Source organism: Thermobia domestica, chromosome 10, assembly GCF_964235325.1.
Source record: "Thermobia domestica chromosome 10, izTheDome1.hap1.1, whole genome shotgun sequence".
NCBI classification, from domain to species: Eukaryota; Metazoa; Arthropoda; class Insecta; order Zygentoma; family Lepismatidae; genus Thermobia; species Thermobia domestica.
Window position 1 is genome coordinate 164,487,236 of NC_137463.1, and position 24,824 is coordinate 164,512,059.

General features: G+C 34.9%; 1 protein-coding gene across 2 annotated transcripts in view; it reads right to left on the minus strand.

Annotated features, from left to right (window-relative positions):
• Positions 1–6,139: 6,139 nt before the first annotated feature.
• The window catches only part of tefu (Serine/threonine-protein kinase tefu), a 183,056-nt gene continuing 164,371 nt past the window's right edge, over positions 6,140–24,824 (minus strand). For both annotated transcript variants that reach the window (XM_081728713.1, XM_081728714.1), the window contains one exon: positions 6,140–9,253. In XM_081728713.1, the coding sequence (XP_081584839.1) occupies positions 9,072–9,253 (182 nt within the window). In that variant the 3' untranslated portion in view covers positions 6,140–9,071. The remainder of the gene's footprint in view (positions 9,254–24,824) is intronic.

The following is a 24,824-nucleotide window of genomic DNA, read 5'->3' on the forward strand; positions in this document are numbered from 1 at the left end:
CAATGAGTTACTCAAAGGAATATTTTCAGTCTCCGGATAAAAATAGGAAGACACTTAAAAAAGAAACAACTTGCTACCGGGTTTGAACACACAAACATGTGATTGATAGTGTATCGACCCAAACCACTCGACCGTTTTGTATGCCTTTGCACATCTTCTTTTGCCTTTTGTTATAGCAGTTTACTGTTCCATACTCGCTTTTGTTTATTCCGATACGACTATGAGTTCTCAGTAAATATTTGGACGCTACAGCTCTTGCAATGTATAAAAGTGTTTTTAGAATAAATCACAATCAATATTATGTCCTAATAACATAAGTAAAACAGGTTGAATTCGTGAAATGATTGAGGTTGGACTGAGCGTAAATGTTTTCATAGTTAGGAGCCTGGATATGCAAACCCGCTTAACGTGGGGATTTAATATTGTGAAATTTGGTACAGATAATAGCCTACTGGGTGCAGTCAAAAAGTTCCCGGAATTCTGTTGTAGCTTTTTGTTATCACAATATAAGTACATATTTTCTTAATCACCTTCAAAGTAGGTACCTTCGGAACACACACACGTCTTCCACCGATCCTGCCACCGCTGGAAATACCGAAAAAAGTCCTCTTTCGGCCTCTTCCGAATTGTCGCGTTGTTTTGATCTCTTCTGCGTTGGCGAAACGGAAAAGGTCCATTTTTGGGAAGAGCCAAACATCAGATAGTGCTGGACTGTTTTTAGGGCTGTCAGTATCTGAAGCAGATTTCCCCCAATTTGTACATGAACTTGATGTTTGCGCGTTGATCGATCTGTGAAATTGCACAAACTGATCACACACTCCTTCGTTCAGCTACATTAGTCGTACACAGCCTGCCAATACGTGTTAATACTTGTCAAATTCATAATTAGGCAAACTAAGGACCGTACAATGCAAGATTCATTGTGATTGCATCACAAATGCCGAAACTAGAAAAACATTCCGGGAACTTTTTGACTGACCCTCGTATGTGTATTATTGTCGTTCATCAAAGGAAGTGAAAATACATTTCCCTGAAGAAACTTGAGGAAATTTGGAATGACAAAGCTCATTTCTGAGATTAGGTTAGTCTTTAAAAACGTCCGTATCTAAAAAGTCCTGAAGTGAACTTTCAGATGAATATTGCAGGTACGATATTTATAAGGCGAAGAATGTTATTAATATACATAGTAGTTAGATTAAAGAAAAACAAGATTCATTAAAATAAAGTGTTGTTGAAAATAGTGATATTAGGAATATGCTCTTATTACATAACATATGTTTAATGGTTATCGATTTCAGAAATCATTAATTCAAAGTTGAGTTGATTTTGAGTTTAACGTCCCTTTCAGCAGTGAAGCTATATGAAACGTGGACCTACTGATTAACGTGGAATCCGAACCACATGAGCTCCCACCGGAAATTGAACCTAGGTCTCCCTCGCCCAAGGTAATTCAAAGTATAACGAGTATAATGTATATTGCGTTATATATATGTGGAAGTGTAGGCCAGTGAGTCAGTACATGGAATAAAATAAATAAAGGAATTAATTGAAGAATATAGTTAGCAGTTGTTAATGTCAGAGTCTAAATTTTGTTTTAACGTCAATGTGAATTCAAATCTATTCGGTAATAATCAAGTTTGAGCAAACCTTACACTTACAGATATTGGGTGATAGTTTATTACAATTGGCGATGGGCGATAAGTAATTTCGAACCAATGGAAGAAGGAAGATAGGTGTACTATTTTGAACCATTTAATACGGATGAAGCCAGCAGAAAATTACCATTTAATACGGAGTCAGAAAATTACCTGTAACGCTTCGAACACTATTGTCTATAGTGCAGGAATTTTGTTTTAAAAAAAAAGCAACGAACTTTTGCACAGTTGTAGTACTTGACCTCCTTATCAACATACTAAAAGTCCGCTAAGATTGACCTTGAGCTTCGGCCGCCATATTGAAAATGGCCGCCAATTTTCAGTTTTTCGCCGATAATTCCAAAATGAGCAGAGATAGCATAAATTATAAAGAGAAACGATACGTGGAGAATTAAAAAACACACATTTTGGTGAATAATACATCTCTCTAGCTTTATTCGTTCAGGAGATATGAAGATTTAAGTTATTGGAATTTTATTATTTTGTTTGAGATAGTACGGTTTCTCAGGTAGAATTCGATCACTACAGATCGCATACTTACTCAAATTGTGCATTGAAAATAATTTCAATACACTTACTCAAGTATAATAATAATAATGAAATAACGACTGGAACGATGAACAATGGAAAAAGGCCCTCTGGACCGACGAACCTAAATTCCAACTTTTCATCTTCCAATGCAAGAAGTCTGTGCATCATCGTCCCGTACAGTGAATTCATCCCAACCGTGTAATACCTACAACAAGGCACGGAGAAGATAGGGTCTGTTCGGGGATGCTTTACACACTACCACGTTAAGTTACTTCTAATGAATGGAATAATGGACAAAAACATGTTGCACAACGTTTAAATGAGGCATGGAATTCCATCAGGAACGTGGATTTGGAGCAGTGAATTTGTACTACAACAGCATTTCATCCCAAACATTCTTTCATACAATGAGTATTTATCTGCAATGCAAAGAAGACACTTACATGAATAACAAATGGAATAGGCGCCACGGTCACCGGATTTGTTACCCATTGAGCTCTCTTAAGATACATTTGACAGGACATTCCATAAATAAATGCCAAGAAATACTGAAGATATTTTGAGCTACTAGAGCTGCATACTTTCAGTACTCAATAATGAAACGAAAGAACAGTTACCCCTCTGGCTTCAATGAATGCAGGAATAAAAATCCGTGACAGTAATGTAGTTAATAGCCAGGAATTACTCCATAGAATTGTCTGTGTCATAAAAGGAATTGATCAGTTAAAGGATTGGTTCCGATGTGAGGTTTCGTCAAAGGGCATCAAGTTGCTTTTAAATATGAAGAAAGCAACTTCAAAATACTAACGAATGCTATTCATGTTTTAGATGGACATATTCTGCATTTTGTTGTATCTCCAAGACCAGACTATATGGTGATATCCTTGACTGTTACATGTCGTACATAGTATTCCATTACGGCGAAAATTGTATCGTTGTTTTTGAATGATATCCTTAACAGCCAACGACTGAAGGAACCGAGGAACAGCACTTACAACGTTGGCATCAATCCACTTTCAAGAAAACTGATTTACCTGTACTCAAGCTGAATTTTTAGGTAATCGCAGTAATAAAGTTATCTTAATACTTTGATAGGTCGTTATTTGAAGTTCAATGTGAAGATCTGCCAAGCAGAAGCTGATATTTCAATCGTTAATGTAGTCTTGGAACATGTCAAGTACCTGTTGTTGTTGTCGGTTAGGACACTGATCTTTTCATTATGTTAACAATATTGAAAAAGGAAAAGTGTCTAAGGCAGGCCTGTCCATGAATTGGCTCCCGGAGCCAAAGCGTGAGCGAGCACGAGCGAAGATAAGAACAGGTGAGCACAGGTGCTGCTAGCTTCGCTTCATCCTATCGCTGCATCCGATAAGTGTTGCCAACCACACATGATGGCAAAAGACCTATGGCCAAGCCTGGCCAGAAATTCGCACGATGATAAGCATTGAGCAGACGCAAGCGTGAAATGTGCAGGTGTGCTCTCCCCCTCCCCATTTCGAAAGCAGCGACGCGAAAACACTGCAGGAAATAAAAATGGTACGTTTTTTGGTCGAGGAAGACGCATGATAGAGGTTACAGTTAGCGTTGAAGTAACTAACAAATGAACAAGAAAGAAAGAAACTAATATTAAACATGTCAGCTTACAGACGTAAAAACGACTGCAAAAATCGGAAACTAATTGTTTCAGACCTTTTTAGCTTGCTTACACAATTCGTGACGTTGTATTACATTAGCACTCGGTCTGTAACTTGTCACTCGCTTCACGTTTGCTAAGTTGTAAACGCCTTTCATTGCTAGATTGATAGGAGAACGACGGGAGGTTGAAAATAATAATAATAATAATAATAATGCGTATTATTATTATTATTATTATTATTCGGACCAAAGAGGGATGAAAATGGGGATTGGAGGAAATTCATAACTAGGAATTGCATAGTTTATACCGCTCACCTAACATTATTAGGGTTATTAAGTGTAGAAGGCTCAGGTGGGCAGGCCATGTAGCCAGAATGGAAGAAATTAGAAACGCTTTCATAATTTTAACTGAAAACCCAATTGGAAGAAGACCACTAGGAAGATCTAGGCGTAGATGGGAAGACAATATTAAGATGGATCTTGCAGAAATAAGAGTACAGAGTAGAAACTGGATCCAGTTGGCTAAGGACAGAAGTTAGTGGAAATATTTTGTAAACGCGGCATTGAACCTTCGGGTTCCATAGGCCATAGAGTTAGTTAGTTATTATTTTCTAAAAGAAATGTTCAAATGTTGTTAAGAGACAATTACACAGAAGAACTGAGTTCCGACCAAACACTAATTTGCCGGAAGGAAATTCCAGTGCAGTCCAGCCTACTTTAAGCGTTATCCGTGCAACCCACGTTTCATGTTCAAGACATTGGGAATAATTGTTCGTATCATTCAGTTGGAACGTTTCCTTCCGAATTTACGCTATTACAGTAGACCTACAACATTGTGACTTTCAAAATCAGTCAGTAACTATCGAAGAAAGACAAGCGTGTAGCTTCAGTCGTTGAAATGATTTAACATTCTTTTTCACTTTTAACAAGCCATCGGCAAGCAACCAGCCAGGGACAATACATTTTTCCTTATTAAAAAGACACTCCTTGTTTAAAAAAAAAAAAAAAAAAAAAAAAAAAAAAAAAACTAATTGCAGTCACTAACGGTCACTCTTAAAAATGGAAAATCTCTGGCTCTCTTAATATTTTGTTTGATTCTTTGCGATCAAAGTAACTTTAAAAGTAGAGTAAGAAAATACTATTTTTCCTATTGATAGTGTAATAGTGGCTTCTAATCTCCACAACCAACCCCTTGCTAAGCCTATTCGTACACACATACATGCATAAGGTAATTTTCTGGAGATAATACTTAGATAATTACAAACAAGTGCTACAGTTTTTTTTTTTTTTTTCGTATCAACAGATTATCTCTTTTCCTAAAAAGCGAAACAACATAATATAACAAATCCACACTCGGATATAACAAACCCACATCCTTCTTTAACAAAAGGAAAGAAAAAAGAAGAAAAGGAACGTACATAGTTTATAATTTGATTGCTGTTACAAGTTTGTATTGTCTATAGTTAACGGTTACCACATTGTAAAAAAAAAAACACTTTACACTAAATGGCAATCAGTTGCCATACATACTTTTTTTTTTTTTTGGTAAGCTAGTGATTACCACCAAGGTTGACAACACTTCCGCTCCTCTAAGGACGAAACCCGAAGATCCACGAAGCACGAACAATGGTATTTGCCCGTAGAATGCTCGTGAGCGTTCACAAGGAGAGTTTCCACTATCTGCTCGCCGTGGGCAGGGCTGGTCTAAGGCCTGCCTCTATGACTAAGAAACAGAAAACTATATTTAATATTTATCAGCAACAGTTATTATTTGGGGAAGAAATATGTGATGTACTGTTGTTTTTGCATGCATTAACAGATGACATAACCTCGGCTATAGTATACCGAAAGGGCCATACGTCTTCTCCAGAAAGATAAAGATTTGAGGACATCAGTTTTAGTGTTCAATGATCCATTGTCTACCAAAGAAACGATAGTCAAAGCGGTGAAAGTTTTCTGCTTCAACTCTATGGTGCCAAGAAAAGCCAGAGCCTTGATGAGTATCGTTATTATGGGTACAATTTTCTTATGGGTAAGCAAACATTAAGTTTCAGATTTGATTTCGCAGTGCTACCCCCAACAAGTGCAGCCACAAAGCGACATTTTATTTGTATATATCAGGGTGGAAAAAAATCATTTTTTTTTTTTTAATAATTTCTGTTGATTTTTTGATTTAAATCAAATCTTTCTCCTCGTATAATAAAGTCGCGAACTGAAGAAAAAAAACATTAAAAATTAGACGAGATTTTACTTGTTTTCCATTATGTAGGTTAAAATATCGCGAAAATTAACGAGTTTCAATTATAGACTGTTCCATATTAATAATAAACAAAATATTTATTTCGTGAATTATGCTGGAAATTTACATGCATACCTAACTAAACAACGTAACATTTTTACAAAAATAATTTCTTCAGTCGACACTTTTAGAAAGTATAAGATACATTCAAAAGTTCATGACACATATAAAATGGCCGACAGCATAACACGAAGTTACTTTGTTAGAAAATTACACATATCATTTGAAATAACAACTACAGTAGGAAGATCTTAATATAATTTTCAGCTTGAATGGTAGTGTCCGTCGGTTGCCTGACATAATGACGTACTAATTTTTTTTCTTTCTTTAAAACTGAATTATTAACATGCTGAATTAGTATATGATTCCTTATCATCATACCTCTTCTCTCCTCTTACAGACAAAAGTCGTAGCTTAAAACACAATTGTAACATAAATACAGAAATATTGACATTGTGGATTTCAATAATTTAAGTAGATGTAACAATCTTTGCCTGATGCGCCAGTTACACAACGATTTGCTATATTAGATCTTTCTAACGTAAGAAGTAGTAATAATGCAAATAAAATAAAACTATACACTTGAAGGAAAAGTTACCTAATAATTTCATGATGCACTAAAGTAACATTAACAGTGACAGAATGAGGTTTTTTTTTTTTTTTTTAATCAATGTCCTACAATACATGTAAATGCTCGCTTCGAGATATAAAAACTACATTTTGATAAAGCCATCTGCGTGGCAACCAAGTCAATATTTTCTAAAATAACTATATATACTGCATATATGATACCTCGGGCCAATCGAAGAAATCCTATGGTTAAATTGTTTGGACATTATAGATGCACTTTACACTGGTTGTTTCCCTTTCTTGAAAGAAGTACAAAAGAGTGTACCGACTTGAAGTTAAACATCTGTAAGTGGTAAATCAACATTTCTAAATTCTGATATTTAACTCATGAAATATAATGAGACACAAACACGATTACATGAAAAATACATCACATCGTGAAGTTTCAGTTCATAAGTTCGAAATTACAGGAATTTTCAAAGATTTTTAATTCAAGATTTTCTGTCAACATGAAGTTGTTTGTGTAAAATAAACGAAACATTAAGTGAATTACCAATTAAGTAATACTTTTGCTTAATTGCTATCTGGCCTATGTTATTCTCTATTATTTTACAGGCAATCCGAATAAAAATGTTAATTCTGTTATTTTACAGGCTTCTGTCTCTCATTTTGCGAAATAATACCTTTGGTGAAACTAAAAAATGAGTTCATCAACCATCAAATAACACCACTGAAATACGATTTTACGCAGATATGATGCTGCGCATAAATGCACTGATTGAAATAATTTTTTGCTCTTCAGACTACATTTTGTTCTAATTTTCTTATAACAATAGCAGTTATAATATATAGACTACCTTATCACGCTACGCTGTAAATGTCTTAAATATACCTTATGTTTTAAGTAGCACTCTCCTAAATTGTATCCAAATGAAAACTTTGAGTCTTCTTGTTGTATTCTTCTAAGTTGAAATCAAAATAAATAGTTCTAACCGTAATACATAATATTATGCTGCTTTCGAAGCATATAAATAAGCTTCTTTATTATATTTTGAAAATTTTCGGATACTGGTCCATTGTAAAGTTTAAAATAGTGTTTCAATTTTGCAAATCTAGCTAAGAGATTCAGAGAAATGTCTAATTGCAGTTTATAACATTGAATGGTAATATCACACGTATAAGAACTATGTGAAGTTACTCCACGCGGAACTGTCTTATTCCCCATCGTTCATTCAGAATAAATTTAATTCGGATATCTACGATTATGTCAATATGGTGTCACATATGCACAGAGACACATGGATAGTTGAAATAATTGAATAACTGTATATCTTGTCACAATACTTTCTCTTACGTATTTAAACTTTCGCCATTATCTCACTTTTCTCACTTATGAACAATATGAATACTTGAGGAGCAGATACATGGTTGACATGTAAACATTTACAGGAACTCTAAACAAAGTAAGTGACGGAATTACTACTCATCCTTCTGTATTGGTTCACTTAAATATGAATTCAGGCTCAAGTAGCATTACTTTCAATAGCTATATAAAAAAGTAATATCGTCATTGAAGATGTGATATCTCATATGTCCAATTTTTGCGATTTTGAGTTTTTGGCATAAACTTAACGAGAACAACACAGCCCATGTTCTAGCAAACCCTCGTTTGTCACAAGAAATTGATTGCTGAGAATCAATTGACTATAGTGTTGACCTACATATTGATTGCTGGCAACTTCAGATGATACCTCGTATGGAAATGAGTTCAATATATTATAATCATTTGTGTTGTGATGAGAGCAGCTGTGTCAGCGTGCTTTAAAAGAATAGCGCACTTTTTAGAAGGCAGAAATATTAACATTGTGAATAGATACAGTTATGTTTTTTCGTCTCCTTAAGAAGTAAGAAATTGGACATACGAGGTATCACATCTTCAACGACGATATATGAAATCAAGTTAGAAGTAAAACAGTAGATATTCTAGGGTTGATATAACACGCACAATAAAATACCACGAACATCTTAGTTTTCTTTGTTGCAAACAGTTATCACCAGTATTGGACAGACAGTAGACAAATCAGGACCTAACATGTAATCCTGTTATTGGTTATTATTCTTATTGCTGAAAATACAACTAACTGTTGCTTTTTTTTTTCTCTTTATCTTCACACGAAGTCTGTATACTGAAGGCATCTGTTATTTCCTTAAGACAAATAGAACTATATAGCGTTTCAGCAATTTTCTATTCCTGGATTGATGGAAAGCTCATGTAAAACATTATAAACATATAAATAAACAGAAAAAGAAAAAAAGCGTTACAAATCTTCGTGAATATGCTTAAAACAATACGATTAACCAGGAATTATTTTTAGAATAGATTAAAGATACGGTTGCCAACCGGGATATAGTCTGCTAAGATTTCCCATATCTCGAGCCTGCTGGATCAGCATGTTCACTTGTCCAGAAATACTTGTAGCTGTACCTTCTTCTGTTCCTTGAAGTTTCTGCTGAAGCCTGATTAACACTCGCTCTGCTAGTTTGTTAACTTCTGTTTGGGAACCTACAATAAGAAACAGTAGTGTAATTTTCAGTAATTATAAAAAAAAAAAAAAAAAAAAGATAGATATAGATATATATATATATGAACTGTTCAACTGTTCACTATTCAAACAAACTCAAGTTATCCATTTCTCTCGAACAACAAATGTCAACGTGCTAGTTCAAAACATTATTGTTGCAGACTAATAAATTGTATTATTACTAATAGAAGTGCATGTTCTTTATATAGGAAGAATAGGGTTTAATGAATACAAAATCGAAAATTAGAATATTCTAGAAACTGACCCCTTTCTTCCTGTAGAAGCGGAATTTTCGAAAACGCTTAAACACTTGCTCACTTATTTTTAATGAAAAGTTTAAATAGTGAATTCAAAAAGAAGGAAATGTTATAAAAAACATTCTCGCTTTCCGTGTTTAGACAGTGAAACCATGTTTTTGTTTTTTAAAGTTAAGAATTAATATATTGAATTTCACATCTCGAATTTTAGCGAATATTCAGAATAGGCAGTTTTTGAATAAAGAAATATAAATTTGAATACTATACGAACTGCTCCTATTTTCCACTTAAGAACAGATGTTTCGAAAACGCTTTCGCTTATTTTTAATTTTAGAGTTCATGTACCGAATTTTACACCTATACCATAAGCGAACTCTCACATTGGTCATTTTTTGAACAGAGATTAAAATTTCGATGATATAACTGCCTCCCTTTCCCCCTCTAAAAATACGATTTTCGAAAATACTGTAATATATTAAGTTGTTTCTATTGAGAAGTTTATGTACCCGTTTCAACTTCGTAGCTTCAAGGATTTGTGAGATACTCTACTCTTGGCAAAAAAAAAAAAAAAAAAAAAAAAAAAAAAAAAAAAAAAAAAAAAAAAAAAACTGTGCTTAGTATTTCAAAAAATCCCTTCTTATCTCTTTCTTTTCGTGACAAAAGGAGTTTTTTTGGTGGAAATTTCACGTTTCTATCTATTGCTGGGCGTTGATGAATGAGTCGTTTTTATTCTTTTATATAATGGTATAGGTAGTTTTGACGAGAATAGTTATGAAGAAAGACACAAGAAATGACAGTTCACTTTATGTATTATTACCGTTCATAATACTATTTATTTATTTAATTATTTATTCTGTTTCTTTTCTGTCAGCCTGGTAAGTTTTTCATAGGTCTTTCTGCTTTGTTTCTGTTCAAGACCGTTTGTATTTCGGCAAATAGCCGCTACATTAACCTTCAGGCGCTCGCATTTACACCACCACCTCAGAAAAATACATGCCTAATTCCAATACGCTGGGTTAGATTGGCGTGAATGTCAGGTTTTCTATAGTTAACTCCTTTTCTAAACGCTACGCTTCCTTGTCGCTCTCATCTAGCCTTCGACAGCTGCGTTTCGAATTTGTGTATTGCTCTAAATCAAGCTTTCCCAACCTGGGGTCCGCAAGACTATATCAGAAGGTCTGCAAGCCAATCTGAGAAAGGCACTCACAGTGGTGAGAAATACACCATTTTAAGTTAAATGATCGAATTAATAAGTCAAGTTGTGTGAGAAGTGATATCCAACCTACAAGAAGTTGCCTTACTTCAACTTTTTTTTTTTTTTTTCTGACAGCCAAAAAGCGTGTAGACTGATGTACGTGTTTGCAAAATATCTTCAAACGAAAATCTTTGGCATAATAAGTAACTCGAAAACGAAAAAGGGAATGAGAAATTCTTCCTCGGCATTCTTTCATTTGTCAAAAACCCTTGACCCAAGCTATTTTCTGTGGTACATATATTCTTTCCCCTTTCCCCTGCACTCTTTCCATAGCTTTGTTACAAGTACGAAAATTGCTGTTTCCTCCAGATTATTTATTTACAAATGATTTTACTGAATTCCCGCATGAGGTAGGTGGTGAAAGAAAAACTGGCGAGTGAGATGGCTGGTACAACCCTGCCCATATTTTTAACAAACTGGGTGCATTGAACTTATCCTGTGGTTCTTGAACATCTGGGCGGAGAGGCTTGACCTGACTATTTCTTAATCTAGTTCCGAATGCAAGTCTTGAAGGGGTTGGAAAGAAATACTCTGAATCATGTTCTAGAACACAGCTACACTTGATAGTTGGTATTAGTGGAGAGTAGTGTACATTTGAAGCTAAGGCATCGTGTTTATCGGGAGTTTGTGTGTGAAGTCCACATAATGGATCGGTGGCTAAAATCAGATTCGCTAAAATGCGGAAGAAGCGAAACTAGCGACACTATACACGGACAAAACAAGGAAACTGCGAATTCAAAAGAAACTACGCAAATATTGTGATAAATATTTGGAGATGGGATTTACTATAGTTGAGGCAACGGTGTTCAAAAACCGCAGTGTTGTTTGTGGCAAAGTCTTATCGAATGAGTGTATGAAACCACCGAAACTGCAAAGACATGTCGAAAGTAAACATTCTAAGCTGGTTAGAAAACCGGTTGAGTATTTTAGAAATAAGCTGACAGAACTTAGTGCTTCGAAAAAGACATTCCTCTGGACAAAATAAGGAAAAGTCAGTGTTGGTTTCCTATGAAGTAGCTTTATTGCGAGAAAAGGACTATCTCACACAATTAGTGAAGAGTTGGTTCTTCCAGCTGCCAAAGTGATGACACGCCTAATGTTTGGGGAAAAATTATCAAACGAGTTGTCTTCACTTTCATTATCCAACAATACCATCAAAAGAAGAATCGAAGAAATGGTTGGAAATGTACAGGACGGGTTAATAGCACGAGTGATGGCCAGTGAATACTTTACTTTGCACCTGAACGAATGTTAGGTCCAAAAATCAATTAATTCAAAAATACTTTAAGCCAAGCACACTTATATCTCTACATGTAATACTTTAAGTGTGATCTCAAAATCCTTAAATCACAGGAAACATTTCCATGAACATCCATTTATTCTCAATCTGTGCGGTTCATATACTCATTAAATCATATACGTATATTTATTAAATCTTCTGTATCTTAATACCTTACTCTTAACCAAAATCTGTATCATATTAATTCTCTTACTAAAATTACAATAATCTTCGTAAAACTAACTCAATATGTATCATCAATCTAACACTTACATCTTATCTTGTATCCCATAATATTTCGCACATACAAGTTCCTCTTTTTCCTAACCATCGACAGTGTCAATTAATGAGTATTTTGTGCCCTCTTATATTCCAACGAAAGTACGGACGTTTCTGATAAACCAAATTTATTAGTTTTTGTCAGATATGAACACGACAGTACCATACAAGAAGACCTTTTGTTCTGTAAACAGCTTCCCTTCACACAACGGTAGAAGATATATTCGAAATTCTCAATTGTTTTATGGTGGAGAATCACATAGAATGGTTACGTTGTGTTGGCATTAGCACAGACGGTGCTCGAGCAATGACTAGCAAACATAAAGGACTGAGATACCCATTCAATCGATTGCTCCCTTAGCGAAATGGACCCACTGTAGTATCCTCAGAGAAGCGTTAGCTTCACGTGATATGCCATACAAAATGAAAAGTGTTCTGGACGATACACTGAAAATTGTAAATTATATCAAGTCTCGTCCTCTTAACTCTCGATTATTCAATGTACTGTGCAATGAAATGGGGAGTGACCAACAACACCTCCTGCTACATTTCGAAATTTGATGGTTATCTTGTGGATGAGTTTTGACCCGTCTTTTCGATCTCCGCGATGAAGTGAGGTTATTTCTTTTAGACTCCAAATTTGAATTGAGTTGCCGTCTGGACGATTTCACTTGGCTCTCAATTCTAGCATACATGTCACATATTTTCAGCTTTTTAAACTCCCTAAATACAGGCCTTCAAGGCAAAAGTGTTACCATATTTATGGTTCAAGACAAGATTGAAGCAATAATCAAGAAACTAAACGTTTGGTTCCGCCGCCTAGACAGAAAAGAATATGATTCTTTCTCTTCCCTTAGTGATTTCTTGTCAACAACTGAAGAAGATCTTCCTTCTGATGTTATTATGAACATGAAACAACATTTAGAAACCATGGCCTTAAAATTCAGGGATTATTTCCTATTAAACAGAGAAAAACTGGAGTGGGTAAAAAATCCTTTCCTAGAGACAGAAAATGAGTTGCCAAACAACGAAGAAGATCAGTTGTTGGAACTTTCGTGTGACTCCGTTATGAAAACGAAGTATTCACATTTCATATTGACTGATTTCTGGTTGCATGCGCGATCAGTGTATCCCGAAATCTTGAAAAGGGCGCTACAATGCTTAATGCCGTTTGCCACGACATACCTTTGTGAATCAACGTTTTCTGCTCTTTCTTATCTGAAGAATAAGTACAGGAGTAGACTTGATGCTAAGGCTGACCTTCGCTTAAAAGTTTCTTCGTTTGATCCTGACATTTCTAAGTTAGTGGCTGAAAGACAACACCAACCATTACATTGACTGAAGTTGTGTACCTCGGTAAGTTATACACTTATTATCATGTTAACTTGTTGAAATTAATACTTTATTTCATTTATTTATTTTTTTTTTTTAAGAAAAAATTCTTTTTTCTATACCTGATGAGTAGGCTATTGTGGTTTAGTTTTGTTTACGTACTGGATTTGCAACATCTTAGTTAAGGTGTCCGGCCCGAAGTTTGAAACTCAGGACCACCCGATTACAAAGTAGGCATCATACTACTCTAACATGATTATACCACCGTATATATTGCAAGGGGTCCTTTACATATATTGTAAACTCCAAAGCGGGGCCACAGTGTAGAAAAAGTTGGGAAAGGCTGCTTTAAATAGTTTCTGCTTGTAGCGATGCTGGGAATGAATGTATATCCGCCCATTCTCATCGGCTAAAGAAAATCCTAAACAATGTTGATGAAGGGCTTAAACTTTAAATGCTACTATTGCTCGCCTCATGCTTATACGACGCATTGTAAAGTAAAGCTGTATTAACAAAATATAGTATATTAATGATTAGGAACATTATTTTTAAGTTTGATGTATAAATATTTGGATGGGCTTAGCCTTAATCGACCCTACGTCCCTGAAATTCAAATGGGAAAACTCAGTAGTAGTTGCCGCTGTAGATGTTTAATGTTTAGTTAGAAATTGTTTGATTACGAATCAAATAAATTCATTCTTTTCTAGACTCAACGAATGTCTATGCAAGGTATATCAATTTCTCGGTACTAAATCCTTTCCCGAACCATTTTCTGCTACAAGTAAACCGTCCTCGTTGAAAGAATCGACTCTGATGATCAGATGTTGTTCAATGTGATCATCCTTCAATGTCTCCAACATACTCTCAGACATAATTCCTAATCATTTTTTCCCCACTCCATTTTTTCCAGATTTCTTGTGCTCAAATCTAAAACCACAATTAAAGCTGCACAATAGTATATCATCAGCTCCTCTTGTCGCAGGGTGAATCTTAATTCCCAACAAATGGTTCGGCACATTCCAAGCAACAAGTGCAAACAATTTTACTGATCCATAATTAACAATGCAGCAGGCTACAATACTTCTATAGTCCAAAGTAGTAGGAGGAACTACTGTCTTATGCTAGTCACTTCCAACCACCGTTCCGGGCTATATGGTGGATGCATTGAAACCTGCCAGCCAAATTCTCTCAATTTCTCACGGTCTTTAAAGATGTATGCGGTCTGGTGTTGTACGCATGAAATGCGACATCCTTTTTGTTGTCCAATTCTTGTCGTTTCCTTTTAATTGTTAGGAGCACTCGCGTAACTGTTGATAATATAGGTCGAGTGTATCGTTCTACCCCGCGACAGTAGCTTATAATGCACGAGACCCTTCCAATCCCGCCAAATGCACATATGACCTTCCTGGGAGTCAGTATGGGATTTGTCACATACTGTGGAGCTTCTAGCTTTGACCACAATTGTTGTAGGCTATCCAATTTTCTACTCGTGATTAACCGATTTAGAAATGCCTTGAGTTCGTTCGGTTTCAGTAGATATTCGCAGATAAAAATTCGATCGAATAAATGTAATGTTTTTGAATCAGATCATGTGGCATCCAAACTTTTTTTTTTTTTTTTTTTTTTTGGATACATAAATTTGTGCATGGGCTTGTGCAGCATTCGCACCTTTATCGAAATAAATAAATAAAAAAAAAAAAAATTGTAGCACCATAGTGCATAAAGTTCACCCATTTTCACGGCGCAACACCTGTTTACAAGATTATGTCTGATTACAAGAATTCCAACACTTTCTTGCACATTTACTAGCTTCAACTGTCAGCTGTCAAATAACGTTGGGTTTGATACTCTTGTATACCCTGAGATTTAGGACAATAATGTCATTTCGTGCGCAAAAGGCTCAATACTTTATAGGGTGTCTGATAAAATAAATGCAATCAAAGGACTCCAATTCAAAATAAACAATCGAATTCATGATTTTCATGGTGGAAAGTTTGTAAAAATAACCTTTACTGACCACAAAACAACAATAAAATCCATCTAGTGCGGCTTCTAATAGTTGTTTTCTATTAATTTGAAACTTTTCAAGATTTCATAACGGAATTAACTGCCTATTACTTTTTAACGGTATATGAAATTTACGGCTTATTCACGGTTAAGCGGGCACCCTGTATGAGATAATATAAAAGGTAGCCCTTGATCATCGATTTGATTGAGAGCGGAAGATGGCAAGAAGGAGAGTCATCATTGTATGCAGCAATGTTTCTCCTTGAATAATTATCAGTTAGCAGATAAAAAGAAACCATTCTACCTAAAAATGACTATCTCATATATTCTGTTATCCTTCAAAATGATGTCTTTCTCCTTTTCCCGAAAACAGCTCTGACGAATGTATTGCTAAGTTCTGCCCATTGTCTTTCTCTGTACGGTTGTGTATTCTGTTTAATATGGAAAGCAAACAGTCTTCGATATCTCCTACGAATCCACTCTCTGTCACGAGGAAAAATCTGCCGTAGAGAAAATCGACTTCGGTGACTATTCAGTTGTGTTGGAAGATTTAAGATCTTGTTCATCCAATATCTGTAATGGTTCAATATTACAAACCATCGGTTTCCAGTTTCTGAACAGCTTTTTCTTTGTCAATGACATTTGAAAAGTCGTCTTGCTTTCAGGTTAGCAATGAGAATTACAGCTTCATAATGGCAGATGTCATTAGCATCTCTTATAACTGGGTGGACTTCTACTTCGAAAAGAATGTTAAAATAATCCCCTCAACAAAGACAAACAACTCAATTGGTTCGTAGTTAATAAATACGCAAAAAACATTAAATTCATAATCCAAGATAATCAAGAGAGCTGCTGCCTCACGCAAATATTATTCCTCTTTCCTTTATTGCAATATTATTTGAGACAGTCGTGATAAACGTCTACCTGATTTAAAAAAAAAAAAAAAGAAAAAAAGAAAAATAAAAAAATCCTCGAACTGCTCTGGCGAGAAGAACGGCAAGATTGACAGATTTCCCATTGTCTCCAGCACTGCAGAAGAACTCCTCAGGAGGAATGCTGTATTCGATGTTCAGATCTGCTGAGATTTTCCATACGAGTCACAGTCATAGATTTATCAGAATTCAGGCATATCTGAGATTTAGTGGAATGTAAATACGTATATGTTGCTGTAGGACGAACCAACAACGTGTCAGGAGGTCGCATTTCTAACTAACCATTCATATATGTTGACTTCAGAAATTAATTTAAAATATTCGAATCATAGGTAGAGCTCGACTTAGGAAATCTAACAAACACTACACTATTATTATCAATTCACAAATGAGTAAAGGAAATATTCAATGTCTGAAAACGGAGAGATTTCATTTAAAGAAATTAGAGGAGAGTCAGATGAGGGAGGAACACCAAATTCAAGTTTCGACTACATTCTCCGTTTTAGAAGGTTCGGAGTGCATTAATGTTGAAGATACTTGGTTGAAATCAAAGATAGCATTAAAATTTCAGCAATAGAAAAATTGGGACACGTGGAAATACGCAGTAACAAACCATGGTTCGACCAGGAATGCACAAAACTAGCAGAAAAAAGAAAACAGGCAAAACTGCATTGGCTACAATATCCGAACGAAATAACTACATAAAATTTCAAAGTCATCAGGCGGGAAACTTCCAGAACTTTTAGAAGAAAGAAACGTCATTTTTTTGAAAACTAAAATTAAAGAAATTGAAGATAATAGTAAAAACAAAAACATTCGGAACATGTATAAGAGCATTAACGAATTTAAGAAAGGCTATCACGCTCGCGCTTATATATTAAAGAAATCCGACGGAACAGTTCTCACTGATACAGATAGCATCTTAAAGAGATGGAAAGATTTCTTTCACGATTTGCTTAACACGCAGTCAAAAACTAATGTTCGTGGAGAAAGGGAAATGCACACAGCAGAACCGTATATTCCAGAACCTAACCAAATAGAAGTATAAATCGCTATAAAGAAATTAAAGAAACGTAAATCTGCGGGTGCAGACGAAATTCCGGCTGAGTTAATTTTAGCTGGAGGGGAAAAATTGAGGAACAAGATACACAAACTCATCTTCCTTATCTGGAGCAAGGATGAATTACCACAAGAGTGGAAAGAACCATTGTTCCAATTCACAAGAAAGGCGATAAAACTGATTGTAATAATTATCGAAGCATCTGTCTTCTATAAAATCCTCTTAACCGTTCTATTAGCAAGATTGACCCCATATGTAGATGAAATTATTCGAAATTATTAGTGCGGATTTAGGCGAAATCGATCAATTATCGACCAGATACTTACCATTCGACAAATACTCGAAAAGAAATGGGAATACAATAACTCGATACATCAAATATTTATTGATTTTAGAAAGCCTTACGACTCGATTAGGAGAGAAACACTGTACAACATTCTTACAGAATTTGGGATACCGAAAAAGCTAGTTAGATTAATTAAGATATGTTTAAATGAATCCCAAAGTAAAGTCTGGGTAGGAAAATTCTTGTTCACGAGCTTTCACGTCGAGAATGGCCTCAAACAACGAGATGCGTTGTTGCCACTATTATTCAACTTTGTCCTGGAATATGTCATAAGGAAAATCAAAGATAGCAACCAGGGCCCAGAGTTAAATAGTATTCACCAGGTTATAGCCTATACTGATGATGTAAATTTAATAGGGGATGATAGGCGGACTTATTAAATGCTTGGAGGGATATGGGTTTAGAAGTAAATGCAAAGTAAACTAAATACAGGAAGTTCGTCGAGATAGCAATACTGCCAATTATGGACATTAAAATATCAAATAATACTTTCCAATATCAAGGATCAATATTAACAGACGAAAACCATATTCACGAGGAAATAAAATGTCGACTACAAGCAAGGAATTCATGTTAGTTTAAAGTCTTTTGTCGTCGCGAACTCTGTCGAGGAATTTGAAGCTTAAAATAAAACGATAATCGATACGTGTTATTCTGTATAGTTGCAAAACATGCTCGCTTACTATGAGGGACGAACGTAAACTGAAATTATTTGAAAACAAGATCCTAAGATGAATATTTGAACCCAAGAGGAACTGGAATGGTGAATGGCGGAAACTTCATAACGAGGAACTACATAATTTATACAGTATACTAAACATTGTTAGGGTCATCAAATCTAGGAGGCTCAGATGGGCAGGTCATGTAACCAGAATGGAAGAGAGTAGAAACGCTTTCAAAGTTTTAACTGGAAGTGCAATCGGAAAACGACCATTAGGAAGATAGGCACAGATGGGACGACAATATTAAAATGGATCTCGCAGAAACAGGACAACAAATTAGAAACTGGATCCAGTTGGCTAAGGATAGAAGTCAATGGAGAACTTTTGTGAACGCGGCATTGAACCACCGGGTTCCATAGGTCTAGTTATTTTGCTAATAATATACATACATTTGACTTATGTTATTTGAATGACACGATGAGAAAATGAAGGAATTGAAGATAAATACAGATTTTTATTTTTTATTTTTGATTTTTATTTATTTATATTTTGTCTCCAATCTATCCTGTGGATGCTCACCTTCGCCGAAGAGAGGGAAAATACTCAATTAGAAAATATCGTGAATCAGAAATATTCGGAACCATAGTTAAAAACAGAGAATCTATTTGGATTTCTTTTCTGAATCTAAGTCCAAGATTCAAATTATGGAAACGAATCTAGATCTAGATCTTGAATCTAGGTTCAGATCCAAAAATTTTTGGCCGTCCCTATACACGTAACAGCATTGATGATGCGTTGATGTCTACCATGCTCCCAATCTTCAATTATGTGATCTCTGGTAAACTCCCGTCAGCTCATCACAGCTATGTCCGCGCATCACGGTGTCCTTATTGTAATTAGTGTTGTAAACAGAAAAAAAAACCGTTCGTATTTTTTACAGAAATGTACGTTTTTTTTAGAAAAAAAACATTGCCTCTCGTTTTTTCTAAATTTCGTTTTTTTTAGTCATTTGTAATGCATCTTACGTTTATTTCAGTACTAAATATTTTATGTAGGTATAATCACCATAAAATGCAACATAAATTAAACGCTAGATACTGATACGCTACAAATATTTTACAATTTACATGAATACCATACCTATTAACAATTCGGGTTTCAGCAGTTTTCATCAATATCAACTAAGAAATAAAAGTAGAAATGAAATTTTGTTTTTTCGTGAAAGCAGGCCTTTAATAACTACGAAAATAATGTCACGAACAGTATAAAATTCAAATAACTTGTCTAATGGTAAAAACTAATACTAATTTGCCTAATAGTATTTTTCTAAATGTCATATATAAATAATCTGTCGACTAGATATATATGATATGCAGAGCCGACTCTACCATACTTGCAACACGTGCATTTGCGTGGAGTGGCAAGTTTGGATGGTCCGGCAAAAATGTCATAAATATATTATTTAAATTAAATATTTCTTGTTGGAAACAGACTTCATGATGATGGTAGTTACATTTACTAAGCTGACCTTCTATTTGAATACTACATTCATAAATTATGTTTAGGTTGCATTAGTTTAAGGCCACATGGACAATGCTAAAGCAAATGGTCGAATAAATCCGAGCACAAATTGCTTGATTGTTGCCAAATGCAAGAATTCAATTCTCGAACAGTAGTGAATATCTGTTCCATTTAGTAAGTTATCATAGTTTTGATATGACAACTAGTCTTGTTTTTGTCAGAAACAAGTTCCTTATCATTGAAGATAGAAACAACTTTTTTTAAAAAAAAAAAAAAAAAAATGTTAACAAATATAGAAGAGAAATCAAGAAATAAAGATAAAAGAGCTAGTTGCACTGGAATTGCAAACTGATACATTGAGATTGAAGCTCGATAGTGAATTCTATAAAAAGGATTACCATCTTTCCTCTGCAGGTGTGTTTGCTTTATCTTTCACTAACATAATACCGATAGATTAATATTTAAAAAAAAACAGACACAACGGGATTGCATTTTTAGTAAGTATTTAAGCCTTTCTGAGTGCAACTTCACTTACCCTCACCTTTGTTGTCCATGCTGGAGTAGCATAATTAAATTAATGACTTTTAAGATTTGTTCTTTCTGGAGAAAGAGGGAGGCGGCAAATTATGCTATTGCACGAGGCGACAAATTGACTAGGACCGGCCCTGATGATATGTATATAAAAGACATGAATATAGGATTACACAATTTGAAGTGATGCAGGGTGTTTCAAAATTAATATTAGGGTTTTGAAACTTTGTAGTATCTATTACAATTAACTTACAATTATAAATATTATATCAAATGAAAGAGCAACTCAAACAGTTTTGTACGCACGCATGTACATGCATTGTTTCTTCTGTCTGCCGTTAGAAAGAGCAAGTAGCAAAGATGGAGACTAGAGAGCAGAAAGTTTTTTGTATTTTAATAAAAACTGAATCTGTACAGTGCAACGGTCTGTGTGAAGAATATTAAGGAGACGCTTGCAACTACGTCCTTATCGCTTGCAGTTGCTACAGGTCTAAAGCCTACAGACTACGGTTTACGTGCCAATTTCGCAAGTGAAATATTGCTGCATAACAATGTAGATTTTCTGGATCGTGACATCTTCAGTGATAAATTGACATTTCACCTAAGAGCTAATGTGAACACTCATAATGTTTGTATCTGGCCGTCAGCAAATCCTCAGGAGATGGTACACTTGAAACGAGACTCCCCTAAATTGAATGTGTTTTGTACCATATGGCGGAAAGTTTATGGGCTTTTCTCGCCTATCGACTAGATGTGTGCCGTGTGACGAATGAATATCACATTGAACACTTGTAGCAAAGAGGTGCTCTTTTACTTGATGCATTGCATTGAGGTGCTCTTTTACTTGATGCATTGCTTATAAATGTACGTAAAATGTAATAAGTACTACGAAGACTTAAAACCTCAAAATTCATTTTGAAACACCCTGCATTTCTCACCAACAGTGTTGGAACTCAAGATGTAAAAAGGAGAGAAAATTTTCCTTTTAAAGTTATTGTTTATAACAACGATATTATTATTAGTCGAGACTAACAACGATATTATTATTAGTCGAGACTATAACTACAACAACAACACGAGTTAGTAGTCAAAAAATGTAATCTAATGTATACTCGGTGGCCCAGGTGGCCAAAGTGGCACACACGGGTGCGTCATTTGTTTAATCCGCTCCTGTGTGGACATTAATTAAGATATCGGGATATTATTCTTGCAAAATATGGTTGGACTATAGTTTATCATATTAATTTTTTCTTCTGGTGTCGAATTTCCTTCTCAAATTTCACCCCAGTCAAAAATTCGAGAATTTTCTAATTTCGAATTTCCTTTACTTCTTTTTTCCCTTGTAGCTTCCTTCCTTGTAGAAAGACCTCCTTAAGACTTGCCAGGTAGATACCTCGGATGGATACCTAACTGTTGACATTAATTGGACGGGCCTGCGCGCAGTGATGCCAATTAGGGAAATTAAAATTTTCCTAAGTTTGGGCAAAAAATTAGAAATTTTTGTTTATAAATTCGTACCTATACGTCCGAGTGCAAGTCAACTTACACCAATCGAACATTTGTTCTTACTTAACAAATGCCAGTACAGATCGTTACAATGGGTTAATTAGGGAACGCACGAAAATTCGTATTTAGGCTTTAACACTTAATTTTTCTAGTTTTTCCTTACTTTTCTGTTTACCGTAATATATTTTTGGTAATTAGAAGTTTTGTTCCTTAAATATCGTCATAATACTTGTAGGATATATTAGTGGTGTACCAATGTTTAATTTAAGATAGTTTGCATCTGTCTGGTAGCAGTGTTACCAGCTACAGAAAATTTTAATTCCATATTTTAGGGGGAAATTTTTGAAAAATTATCTGTTTTGTCTCTATTATTTCCCTCTGGTTGGCTATATCGGACCAAACGTACCAGTATCTGGAAGTATCGTCTTTGCTCTACACAACGCATTATAAAAAGTTTCAATAGGATAATTAGGGGAAGTACAGTTGAGGTTTACAGTACACCTTGTTCTCTAATTGGGAAGATGACTGTGATTTTTTTAAAGGTAGAATGAGATATTTTTTCTTGACATGCTTACTTTATTAGATATCGTCACAATACTTGTAGGATATATTAGAGGGATACCAAAGCTTATTTTAAGATAGTTTGTGTGTGTCTGATAGTAATGTTGCGAGCTACAGAAAATTTTAATTCCAGATTTTAGGGGCAAATTTTGGAAAAAAAATTCCCTTTTTTATTTCTATTATTTCCTTCTTGTTGGCTACATTCGAACAAACGTACCAGTATCTAACAGCCTCATCCTTAGCCTACACAGCGCACCATAAAAAGTTTCACTAGAATAATTAGAGAAAGTACAGTTGAGGTTTATAATAAACCATGTTCTGTAAATGGTAAGAAACTGGTGAATTTCTGAGGTAGAATGAGATTTTTTTTTTAATTTTCCTGCTTACTTTGTTAGATATCGCCATGATACTTGTAGGATATATTCTTGGAGTACTGAGGTTTATTTTCAGATAGTTTTCGTCTGTCTGATGGCAGTGTTTCCAGGCACAACAATTATTTCCCGCTTTTAGGTGAAAAATTTGGAAAATTTCCGTTTTCCCCTCTATTATTACATTCTTACTGGCTACATTGAAACAAACGTACCACTACCTGAAAGCTTCCTCTTTGCCCTACAGAACGCACCATAAAAAGTTTCAATAGGTTAATTAGAGAAGCTGTAACCCCGGCATATTTGATTTTTGCTTGTGAGGCGTAAAAAGTGTCAAAATTTCATGTGATGACAGAATTTTTTCTTTCTCTCTTTGGATGGAAGCAAGCGACTTCGGGATTTCACTGTACCTTGTCAACACACCAAAGATTTTTTTTAGGTGACTTGAACCCATATAGCAGCAGTGGTACTAGATACAAAAAATTTTGAAATTCGGTTAGGGAAGTTTTTGTAAATTTTTACCCCTAATTTCCCTCAATAATTTCCCACCCATTGGCAACACTGCAATGCAACTTACACCAAAAAATAGCCACATCCATTTTCTAAAAAACAAGGACTTAACCATATCAATCGAATGAATGGTTTTTGAGCAATAAGTCACTAACTGGAAATGTAGGAAAACGCCAAAAATGACCTGGGGCCGAAAGGAATAATCACACAATTTTGCTAGTATGTATGTACAAAGAAACAAAAAATTTGTAAGTTACGAGGGCTTCGACTCAAGTTCTGCTGATTATTTCAATAATCTGCAACGTAAATCAATAAATAATAGTTGCCAGAAAAAAAACAGAGATTTGAAAAAAAACATGAAAAAGAACGATGTTTTTTATTGAAAAAAAACTTCACAGAAAAAAAACGTTTTTTTACAACACTAATTGTAATGCATGCTTACACCACCACCTACGTCATAATTATCGGCCTTTCTCATTCGTTCAATGTTGTCAGAGAATCGCACTGCTCCGCGGTGCCTATTTACAGTACTCACATCCGCATAGTGTAAAGCAGAATGTTTTCAATTTCCCTACTGACTTGTGAGTACAAATTACAGAGTATCACATATTTAATGACTTTTTATGTATGCATGATTCATTTTGGATATATATATATATACACTGCAGTTAGCCCCCCCCCCCCACACACACACACAAAAGTTACGGAAATACATAAATGCATGTGGCTCTGGACGCAACTCAGTTACGAACAACTGCAGTGAATCCCAGGTTGACCTTAACGGGTCGGTTTTTCATTTACATAGTTTTATCTGCTGGATTTGGAAAGCAAAATCAGATGTTTCATATTTCATTTACTTGTGCGTCTTTTGTTTTGTTTTAATGACTAAATTATTTTAAAAATATATCAGTTTTTTATTCATTTTTTGATCATTCAATTAAGTAATGAAACTCGATGCGTATTTCATTTCAACGTATTTCCTTGACTTCTGCAAAATCAACTCAATATAAAAAAGTAAATTTAATTTTATGTATTTTCAGTATTTTAAGGTCATTTACACATTTACTGAATATAAATTTACTGTTTATTCATAACAATGATTAATGTATGTTTATATTGCGCAATTCAAAGTAATAATAATAGTAA